A 12,218-nucleotide genomic window follows, 5' to 3' on the forward strand; every position below is an offset into this window, starting at 1 on the left:
TTCTCCGGCCATGCTGAGGCCGCGTCCCACATACAGCAACTAGAAGGATGTGCAACTATGACATACAATTATCTCCTGGGGCTTTGGAGAAAAAAAAAAGGGAGGAGGATTGGCAATAGATGTTAGCTCAGAGCCGGTCTTCCTCAGCAAAAAGAGGAGGATTGGCATGGATGTTAGCTCAGGGCTGATCTTCCTCACAAAAAAAAAAAAAAAGAAAGAAAAGTCTAAATCAGAACCAGTATAAGAAGTGAAGTCCTTTCGCCCTCAGAACCTCTCGTCCATCAATCAGGGGAGCGAGCAGAACACTATGGCTCTGTCTGTGGACTAAACCTGAAAGGCCCGCAGTCAGGGCCAGGAGGGCAGATCAGAGGAGGAATTAGAAAGGCAAACACGTGTTTGTGGCAACTCCCTTCTCCATGGATCTTTGACCAGGTCTGGCCCCAAACAGAGGGCGACCACAACTTCTGTACCAGGGCAGCATCCGGCCACAGCACAGGCAGGTCCTGGAATGAGGGAAAGCTGCCCCCCCAGAGTAGATAATATCTGGAAGGAATGAATATTTGGGAAAAGTCCCAGAGCTAGTTTAGTGCCAAGCAGTCCCCACTTTCTCCGGCCTCCTCCCACTGGTTCCTCCCCTTCCAGCTGCTGTAGCTCGTATAAAAACTCCACAGCCTTTCACTCAGAGCCCGAAGGAGCCTCTCTCCCAGCTGCTGCTGCACAAGACAGTGAGACCAACCCACAGGACCACAGAGACCATGAAGAGCCTGCTCCTTCTCTCCATTCTGGCGGCCTTGGCCGTGGCAGCTTTGTGTTATGGTGAGAACACTTTATCCTGACATTTCTCTAGTTTTTCTTTTCTGCCTCTGACTTTAGTCCACTTTGATTTTTCCTCCCCCTCCTCCTTTTCTTCTCTCTTTCCCTATTATAATCTTAAAGTACCGTCAATTTAACATTTCCCAAGCCTCATGGACATTGATCTGTTCCATAAAGTTTTTTTATATTAAATATCCAGACTCTTGCATGCAACTTAACAGGCAAGTTCTTTCTATGGTAAGTCACTACACCCCTGGAAACTTCACTATTTCAGAAAGAAGATATCAAATTCCCAGCCCCTGAGTTCTCATTTGTAAGGATGCTTATTTAAACTTTGGTAAAAATTGGTTAAGAGTATTGGTTGAATCACTCAGCTTTAGAAAATCAGTTTTCTCATGAAGTGTTAAGTATAGCCCTCTCTAGGGACAGAACAATCTCATGGACGTACTACATTTGTTCAGTGAATTTAATTTAAAAAAAAAAGTTTTACATTTAAAGAACCTCAGAGAAAAATAGATTTTATAATTTCTATTGTCAAAAGACAAATTTTGCCTGGTTTCTGGATGTTTTTAAATATATCTCTGTCTGTTCAAAGCTAATGAAAGGAAATCTGAAGCAAAATTATTTAGATTATTCAGTTTTATGTTTCAATTATCTGATATTTTAGCTGTTCTTAAGCCTAAATTATATTAAAAATCATATGTATTTTGCTTATTACTCTTAAAATTAGTCACAAGGTTTCTGTATCTGAGATTTGGTTTCTTCAACCCCTTTCTAACTTTTCAAGCAAATTCACTTGCTTATAAATGTAAGCCTCTTATTGTCAAATTTACCTGCTGTGCTCAGGAGAGCAGCAGAAAGAAGAAAAATTTGCTTTGGCATCATCTCAGTTCTTTCTCTGAACTGGCATTGTGCCTAGTTTGAGTTGTCAGCTGGAACCAGTGGTTTCTGTGGCTGCCAACTTAACATAGGTTCTTAAGAGGCTTTCAGAAGCTCTTAGAAACCTTGGTAAAGCCCAGCTGAGCATCTGCCCAGCCAGCCTGGAGAAATCTAGCTGTTTTCCAGACTATTCTGTCGCCTCATCAACACTGCTCTCACACAGGTCCCAAATTAATCAGAGAAGAAGGCTCTCTGGAGATTTATGTGCAGCACTTAAATTGTCTGATTTCACTAGGCCAAAGCCCTCATAGCCCTTGGGAAATTTTAGCCAAGACTGTTCACTAGATCCTTCAACATCAGAAAAACTAAAGCATACAGATATTCACAGCAAAGACAGAGCTAGAGAAACAATCCACAAACCCTAAATGCCTGAAATTTTTAATAACCACATTGCTAAACATATTCCTCACATCTTTTTGACTCTTCCCTCCCCTTCCTTCCTTATATTTAGACTATTGCAGTGTGTGATAAATAACAATAAAATGAATCTTTTTTGTTAATTTCAGAATCTCATGAAAGCATGGAATCCTATGAACTTTGTAAGTAAATACTCGACTTTTTTATTTACATTTCATTTATTAAAGAATCTCTCTCTATTCTTAAACAGACAAAATGGTAATAATATATAACAGGGAGGAAAAAGAGGGCCTCTTTTGGAAAATTAAATTTAAAAATCCAATGACTATAAAAATTGCCAAATGAGCAATTCTTTTAAGGTCGAAGGAGTGTAATATGGCATTTAAACTGCATTCAACACACTTAGGACCATAAAATTTCATTTGGAAATTTTAAGTTGGCACCACATCAACCACACAGATGGAAAACAAGGAGGAATGACAAAGGCAAAGTTTGGAATCAGAGGTCAAGTCAGCTGGGAGACCACGGACATCAGCATTATGTTGGATGCTATTGAATATCTGGATTTATAAAGACCAGGTATTGGAGGAAATAACGTATCACTCTCATTTTTTATTTTTTCACTTTTATAATGTTTCCACTGTTTATTTACTGGTAATCTAAAGTTTCGCTTCACAAGTCCTCAGGACAGAGAGAATTTCTCCTTAAAGGAATTAAAAACACACTAAGTCGGAATGCCAAAATTGAAAAAGGCAAAGTGATTGCCCAAAGACAAAACAAACAAGCAAAAATTGCCACGGCTTATGCAACAAGTCTCCACGACACATACGTGGGTTATCGATTTCTTTTCCTCAGACAGTTTATGAAATCTGCTTTATCTCCCTCTTTGATTTTTGTAGATCCCTAGTTACATGAAATGCATGGATTAACTAGCTTTCAAACATATATGTGTTAGGGAATATTTATGGAAATATTTTCAACTACCTTTTCCGTAAAACTGCAATTATTTATTTTCTGTTTTAAGATCCCTTCCTTAACAGGAGGAATGCTAATACCTTTATGAGCCCGCAGCAGAGATGGAGAGCTAAAGCCCAAGAGAGGTGGGTAACAAAACTTGATGGGGAGAGGTAATTTTTCTCAGTGTAGCATCCCAGATGTGAGTGGAATGAGAAACAGATTTTTCATCATGTGTATTATTTCTAATTGTATCCCCAAATCAAAGAATTTAACAACAATATACAGAAAACAACTGAATCTCTAGAAGATTATTTAATGAAAGACTCAGAAAAGAGAGAGGGAAGAGGGAAAGGAGGATAGAACAAAATTTCTACTTTTACTTAAAAAAAAATTCCCCTTTCCACCTTTCCTCCCTGTTCTTCAAATATTTCTTAATGTTTGCCGTGAATGGGATAATTCGCCATTTTCTTATTCTTTCTTTTTTTCCTTTTCCTTTTTCTTATTTCCCACTCTTTACGCTTCTCAATTTGCGTCTCTTTTTTCCCACTTTCTAGGGTCCGAGAAAGCACCAAGCCTGCCTATGAGCGCAACCGGGAAGCCTGTGAAGACTTCGGACTTTGTGAACGCTATGCTATGGTTTATGGATACGATGCTGCCTACAATCGCTATTTCCGGCAGCGCCGAGGGGAAAAATGAGATTGGAAAAAGTCACTTTCTTTGCTGAGCCTGGTGCCTGGTTTTGTATTCCCTTGCAGAAGCAACACTGAACTATATAGACACATCTGAATTGCTTGTTTCTCAAATGTTCCCGTCTGGCTGCGCCTCTCCTTCCTGCCCCCATTGATAGTAATGCAAGTGCAGTGTAGTGAAGGTCGAAGGGGAGTTAAATCTGTGATTATTACATAATAAACTTCTGGTTGGATACTTTCCTTTTGTGAGTCTGATTTCTTCTGGGAAAATGCTGAGATATTTAAATCACAGCCCTTCTAACCCAGAGTAGAAGATTCTGTCAATCATGTTCTCGCACTGATTAGAAGCATAACTGCAGAGGAAGAATGAATCTTAGAAGACATTCACCCAGCCGTAATTCGTCTAGACTCTCTCTGCCTTGGGATCAGTGAACGATTGCTTTCTATTATGTGTTTTCCAGGATTTTCAAACATCATAGACAATTAATCATCTGATTTTCCTGCTCCCAAATTTTAAATGGCTCCTAAATTCCTTCTGTGTGTGGCTCTGTATCCTGGCTCGTCACCTTCACCTGAACATTATCATTTCCTAAGATGCCACAGTTTCTACTCTTACTTGGGCAGAGAAAATACGTTTGCTTTCATAATCACCAGAGATTTTAAAATGATACAATCGTGGAATTTTGGAGCCAGATGAAATGCTAGAGCTCCTCTAGGCCTGATTTGCTGATGAGGAAATGAAACTCTAGAGTCTCCCTGCCTTGCAGTTAGGAACAGAAGCCAGGACTTCTCAATCTCAATTCAGACCTTGTTCTTTTCTGCCATGTAAACTTGTTCATGCCCACATTTTATATCCATTCAGTTACAATTCTGAAACTGTTAGATTCATCATAAAAATGTGTTGTATAGTTTAAAACATCAGCATATTAATATAATGATGAGAGTTTTATAATCTTCTGAGCTCTTTTGCATGCAGTAACTCATTAGATATTACAACAACCCAGAAGATGGGTTATATGTAGATGGTAAAATTGAGACTCAGAGAGGTAACTTTGTGAAGACGTTGTAGTAGATGTAGGGGTGTGCCACTCAGACTAAGAAATTATTCCTCTGGCCACCAGGGTATTGGCAGCTGATGGTTTCCACCTAAGGAGTTGAGTGCAACTCCTTACAGATCTCTAGAGCACTCTGTGTGTGCATCTCTCTCCTCCCTGGTACTCTTTCCTGTGATCACTAGCCACTTCTCTGGACTCCCAGCTCTGTCGCTTCAATTTAGGAGGGCCATAAGCCTCTGCCTGGGTTCCGTTTTCTGTCCCATGGCCTGAAAACCCCCGGGAAGTAAGTTGGGACAATCATAGGGCTCACTTCATTTGTCTCCCATCTCTTATGCATCAATGTCAAGTAATCCAAAAGAAGAGAAAAAGAGGGAAAAAAACAAGAAGGGATAAATGAAAAAAATGGCAAGATGATAGACTTAAACCTGTCTCAATAATTTCATTAAATGGAAATAGTATAAACAGTCCAATTATTTTTTTATTTCTACACATTATAGATCCTACAGTATATTTTCATTATTTTTGCAATAAACAATTACTTTTTAAAAGATTTAGATAATACAAAAAATATCTCATATGTTTACCCATGTAGTTTCTATTTCCAGTGTTCTTCATTCTTTTGTGTACATCCAGATTTCCATCTGGTGTCATTTTCCTTCTGCCTGAAGGACTTCCTTTAACATTTCTTGCAGTAAAGGTCTGCTGCATTCTTTAAGTTTTGAAAGTTTGCTTTCATATTTGAAAGATATTTTCACTCTATCAAATTCTATGTTGCCAGTTTTTTCTTTTAATTCTTTTAAGATGTTGTTCCATTGTCTTCTAGCTTGCATTAATTCTGATATAAAATCTGTTGACATTTTTATCTTTATTCCTCTGTATACACTGTGTCGTTTGTCTCCGGCTACTTCTCAGATTTTTCTCTTTATCACTGGTTTTGATCAAATTGACTATGATGTACCTTGGTGTTGTTTTCCTTATTTTTCTTATTCTTGGAGTTTATTGATATTCTCAGATTGTGTTAAATTTAGAAATTTTTCAAGTCATTATTTCTTCAAATATTTCCCCTCCCTCACTCCTCTTCTCCTTTGGAGACAGCAATGACACGCACGTTAGGTCACCTAAGTTGTCCCACAGCTCCTTGATACTATTTTTATTTTTATAAGTTGTTTTTTCTTTGTGTGTTTCATTTTTGATGCTTACTTTTAATGTGTCTACAAGTTTACTAACTTTATCTTCAGCAGTATCTAATTTACTATTAATCCTATTCAGTGTATTTTTCATTTCAGACATCATAGTTTTTATCTCTAGAAGTTTGATTTGGGTATTTTCATATTTTCCATGTCTCATTTTTCATAACATCTTAGAGTTATGATAACTATTTTAATGTCTTTATATGCTAATTCCAATATCTGTGTCACTTCCAAGTTGGTTTTATTGGCTGATTATTCTATGTGTTATGGATCATAATTTCCTACTTCTTTGAATTCCTGGTAATCTTTTATTTGACACCAGACATTGCAAATTCTACCTTTTTGTGTGCTGGATATTCCTGTATTTCTGTAAGTATTCTTGAGCTTTGTTCTGGGCTGCAGTTAAGTCACTTGGAAAAAGTTTGATCATTTTAAGTCTTGCTTTTAAAATGAAACAAACTCAGTATTTAATCTAGGGCCAATTATTTCCCCCACACTGAGGCAAGACTTTATGAGAACTGCGCCCAATATCCCATGACTGCATGGTAGGAACAGGCAAATTCCAGCCCTGAGTTCATGCCAGCCACTGTTCCCTCTATTCCATTTGGATTGTCATTTCCCCCACATACACGTGCCAAGCAGTTCTCTGCTATATACATAAGGGGTGTCCTCCACAGATATCCAGAGATCCCTCTCTCTGTAGCTCTCTTTTCTCCAGTATTTTGCCACGTGAACCATAATCACCATATCCTCCCAGGACCCTCAATCCCATCTCAACTCAAAATGTCCACTGGACTCCCTCTTGGTTCCCTCTCCCTGAGCCACGTCCTGGAAACTCTCTTAAGGCAATAAGCTGGAGCAATCACAGGACTCACTTTATTTGTTTCTCATCTCTTAGGGCTCACCATCTTTCATTGTTTGATGTCGAGTGTCTTGAAAATCATTGTTTCACATATATTGTCTGTTTCTATAGTGGTTTCCAAAGGGAGGATAAATCCCATCCCTGAGACTCCATAACGACTAAAAGCCCATTAAATTGGGCATGACTACTCTGAATGATCATCCCAGCCTCAGAGTTCCCCCTTAGAATTGGCTGAGGCATTTATTGCAATTGCATAACTGTTCAAGTGCTCAGTCTGCCTAGTACTACTTCCATCACCCCTCTCATAAGTTGTACCCAAGAGTATTCCCCAATGAACCACCTCCCCACAAATTTCTGAGTCTTAGGGTATGTTTCCCAGGGAACCAGATCTGTGACAGTCATTCAGGTGGTAAATAGTGGGACCAGGGTCTTCTAGCTCCAGACCTCTTGTTTTATCCATCATACAACACCAGATTCACAGTTTCTGAGCTGGCAAGGAGTCCAGCAATAATCAAATTCAAGCCCCTCGTTTTACATTGAGGAATTTGAGAGCTTAGAGACTAAATAACTGTTCCAAGGGCAGGTAATTCTATTCTCTTGAAAAATCCACTTGTACTGACTTCATAAAATCTAATTCCTTAAGCCAATTTTTTAAAATGGTTATGTACAAATGGTCCATATATTTGTACCAACCTCCCATTGTGAATAGTCACACTTTCCAATCTGATGAAGCTATTTTTTAATGTAGTTTCCACCTCAGTCAAAATTTTATCTATCCATCTTCTCAGTTCTATTTCTTTTTTGATATATTCTGGCTTTTCAGAGTTAAGACATGCAAAGCGATAGGTTACAGGTCTCATTTTCCTCTCCTTTCATCATCTTGGTAAGATCTTTCATGGAGTAGTACATTCCGGGAACCAAAGAGTGTTTCAACACAGGCAGAATGCTCTGCTCCCACCCTGTAAAAGAAATTTAGCATTTTAGCGTAGTGTTTGAAAATAAGGACTTTGGAACCAGGCCTCCCAGCTCCACCACTTAGAACTGTGTCATTGTTAGACGAGGTAATTAATCTCGCTGGGCCTCAGTTTCTTTATCTATAAAATAAGACGATTCTAGTACCTACCTTAGAGTTGTTGTAAACATTAAATAAATGAACATATGTAAAGTGCACAAAACACTGCCTGGCCTGGATTAAGTGCTTAATAAATGTTAACTGTTTCTACTATTATTTTCTATTGTACCATTATAATTATTGTAATATATTATACTCTGGATATTAAGAAATGGCAAGACAATTCCTCTTTGGGGATGCCCACTTATACTTCTAAAGCAACCAGCAGGACTTATAGCCAAAAGCTATTGATAGCATTGGCCAGCTTGTACCTACTCCACTCTTCCTTTCTTCTCTACCATGCCATGTCTACCTATGCTGATGAAGCATGCAGTTTCAGAAGACTAGGCCAGGGAACTTTATTTTGGTTTAAGGAAAATTCTTGATCTTAACTTTCATGGTCAACTGGATTGGAATTTACACAGCCATATTTTTATGCAGTCATAAAAGTATCCATATTAAAATGGAGCTCAAGTTATATACTTATATAGTAGTAGTATAATCAAGCACTATTTTCATCCCTACCTCTACCTTTCCAAAGGAAATCTGCAAGTAATCTGTTGTTCTACGTCCGAATTCTTGGGTACTTTGATTATCCATGATCAGTAGCCTTCCCTTCAATTCCTCAATCCCAATGCCTCTGACCCAGTTCCTTGTCATAATACAGAACTCTTATGAGAGTGAGTTCTATCATAAACTTATTTTGATTTGGAACCCTGAAACTTTACCTAGATTGCCTCCATTTTTCTATTCATGAATTAGGGTTCTATTTCATCCCAGATGGCCCTCCTCTGCACCCAAACATTGCTACCTGTCTGACTATTGCCAGGTATAGCTTCAGCCATGCCCCCACCACCAGTAAGAATCCCTGGCAATTGATGTTAATTCAGAATAGAACATATTAATCCACTCTGCTCTCCCTGCAAGAATAGGGCACCTTTATCCAGGATGTTATACACCCTAAACCACCAAGCGTTATATAGTGCCATGTCCCCAGCAGGTGGAATACATTGGTCTGAGAATTCAAGTATGGAAGCAGGAGGGGCTCTATTTATCATTATTAACCCATGTGAGGAATTTACATTTTCTATCTCTACAATTCTAATATCTGTGGGTCTGGAGATCCTGGTTCATATAGAGAGAACACTTTCACCATGGGATATTGAAAGAGTCCCATTTAAGCTCTAAATGCCACCCTGCCCCTTCAGGCTCTTCATGCTAAGAGACTAGCTAGTAAGTAAAGGAGTCATCTTTCCTAACAGAGGTAATTGAGCATGTTCATCAAGAGAAAGTAGGGCTTCTGAATCTAAGAAGGGAAAAATGCATTTGATACCCAGTTAATCCATTGGAATATCTCTTGATATTTCTCTGCCCAGTTGTGATAGTAAATGGACAAGTGTATCAGCTATGATCTGAGAAGGGAATGGTGCCCAGCTTAACAACTCTCAGGAATGGGGGTCAATTTCACCTACTAAGTTAGACACCTAGACCACCAGATGTGCCGAGAGTGAGGGAATCTTAGTGCGCGGGTAGTTGAAGAAGGAGACAATGAGTATTAATAGTGGCCTTGCAACCAGCTGCAGCAGCAGGGGTGGTAGTTTGTCCCACTAATCTTCACAAATATTCTTACTTGTCCCCAGGAGCAAACTAGACTTCAAACATGAGAATATAGCAAAGGAGAAATTATAGAGGTGGGACAGGGGAGATAGCTGTTACACTAAAACTGGGAAATACATATCTATGACAGCCACAGCATCCAGGAAAGTGTGACTAGAACCTACTGTAATTTTTTTCTGGAAAAGAGACCAACCAGAATCCTGGAGAAGCTGTTCCTGGAACATAGTGTATGAAGCAAGTGGATGTAACAGTGCAAACGTGAACTGTAATTGATGCTGTGGTGCTTTTCCCAGATCCTTTCTTCAGGACTGAGGAACTTATTCCCTCAGATGCTGGAAACTGATGGCTTTCACCTGGCTGAGTCCATCTCCTAAAATTGCCCTTAGCTGAAGAGAACAACTTGCCCAGTCACATCTCTTTCCAGAAACAGCCCATAGCCAAAAGCTAGTCAATGCAGGGGTATAAAGACCTAGCCCCCTTCCCTAACACGGGCATTTTTCAGTCTTGTAATTGCTTCTTTCTTATCTTCCCTTCCCCTGCCAGTTCAATGTTAAAAATCCAGAATGGGTCATAGCTTAATTGCTCAGTTTGTGAATATATGTATAAATACACACACACACACACACACACACACACACACATATAAAGCAGAGGTAGGATATGGGAATCTCTTGGTGGTCTCTAAATTCATCCTAGGATAGAAATTGGCCCCAATTTTTCTAATGTAAAAATGTAACCTCCCAACTATCCTTGAGTAACTTGATTCCAGGGACTACATTATGAGATTCGTTTATAAATTTCTTTAGAAAAATGAATTGGGTGACCTTTTGGGTTTTTCTTTTTTTCCATCTTTCATTTCTCTGAATTCAGGCATTGAAAGCTAACCAACAAACAAGAAAGCCAGGAACATAAGTCATCTGGGGTTGTTAAAACATGAGGTTAAGCTTTGAAAAATACTGCTCAAGAAATGTGCTCTTTTCTCAATTAATGCAGGAGATTTTTATGGTGTTTGCCTAGAAACACTCTGACTTCTTTACTTTCAAGAGAGCAATACACAAAATTTGCCTCTACCCTTTTCATCTAAGGATAATTACCACTCCTTTTGACCACATACCTATAATAAAGTAGAAAAATAATCTACATACATTTGGATACACATTTTTGAACATTCAGAGAGAGAATGTTCCTCCTTACAAGAGGTCTTGACAGCTTCCCTGGTGAATTCTACCAAACATTCAAAGAAGACTTAATATCTATCCTTCTCAAACTCTTCCAAAAAATTGAAGAGAAGGGGAAGATTCCTAACTCATTCTACAAAGCCAACATTACCCTGATACCAAAACTAGACAAGGACAACACAAAAAAGAAAATTACAGGCCAGTATTGCTGATGAACATCGATACAAAATCCTCAACAAAATACTAGAAAATCGAATGCAACAATACATTAAAAAGATTATACACCATGATCAAGTGGGATTTATTCCAGGGGTGCAGGGATGGTTCAACATCCACCAGTCAATCAACATGATACACCACATTAACAAAATGAAGAATGAAAACCACATGCTCATCTCAATAGATGCAGAGAAAGCATTTGACAAGATACAGCATCCATTTATGATAAAAACTATGAATAAAATGAGTATAGAAGGAAAGTACCTCGACATAATAAAGGCCATATATGACAAACCCACAGCTAATATCATCCTCAATGGTGAAAAACTGAAAGCTATCCCTCTAAGAACAAGAACCAGACAAAGATGCCCACTTTTACCACTCTTATTTAACATAGTATTGGAAGTCCTAGCCAGAGCAATCAGGCAAGAAAAAGAAATAAAAGGCATCCAAATTGGAAAGGAAGAAGTGAAACTGTCACTATTTGCAGATGACGTGAGTTTATATGTATAAAACCCTAGGGAATCCACCAAAAAATTTTAGCAATAATAAATGAATATGGTAAAGTTGCAGGATACAAAATCAACATACAAAAATCAGCTGCATTTCTATACACTAACAACAATGTAGCAGAAAGAGAAATTAAGAATACAATCCCATTTACAACTGCAACAAAAAGAATAAAATATATAGGAATAAACTTAACCACAGAGGTGAAAGATCTGTACACCAAAAACTATAAAACATTGTTGAAAGAAATTGAAGAAGACACAAAGAAATGGAAAGATATTCAGAGCTCTTGGATTGGAAGAATTAACATAGTTAAAATGTCCATACTTCATAAAGCAATCTACAGATTCAATGTCATCCCTATCAAAATTCCAACAACATTTTTCACAGAAATAGAACAAAGAATCCTAAAATTTACATGGAACAACAAAAGACCCCGAATAGCCAAAGTAATCCTGAGAAAAAAGAACAAAGCTGAAGGAATCACACTCCCTGATTTCAAAATATACTACAAAGCTATGGTAATCAAAACAGCATGGTACTGGCACAAAAACAGACACAGAGATCAATGGAACAGAATTGAGAGCCTAGAAATAAACCCACACATCTATTTTTTGACAAGGTAGCCAAGAATATACAATGGAGAAAGGAAAGTGTCTTCAAAAAATGGTGCTAGGAAAACTGGACAGCCACATGCAAAAGAGAGAAAGTAGACCATTAT

The 12,218-nt window shown here is 38.3% G+C and overlaps 1 protein-coding gene across 1 annotated transcript; it reads left to right on the forward strand.

The window, feature by feature from the left end:
- Positions 1–483: 483 nt before the first annotated feature.
- On the forward strand, positions 484–3,988 carry MGP (matrix Gla protein). The gene is made up of 4 exons (XM_004435404.3): positions 484–816; positions 2,259–2,291; positions 3,134–3,209; positions 3,621–3,988. The coding sequence occupies exons 1-4, from the start codon at positions 756–758 to the stop codon at positions 3,760–3,762; spliced, it is 312 nt and encodes a 103-aa protein (XP_004435461.1). The 5' UTR covers positions 484–755; the 3' UTR covers positions 3,763–3,988.
- The last annotated feature ends 8,230 nt before the right edge of the window (positions 3,989–12,218 follow it).

This window comes from Ceratotherium simum, chromosome 17, assembly GCF_057802395.1.
Source record: "Ceratotherium simum simum isolate JZ-2026a chromosome 17, ASM5780239v1, whole genome shotgun sequence".
NCBI classification, from domain to species: Eukaryota; Metazoa; Chordata; class Mammalia; order Perissodactyla; family Rhinocerotidae; genus Ceratotherium; species Ceratotherium simum.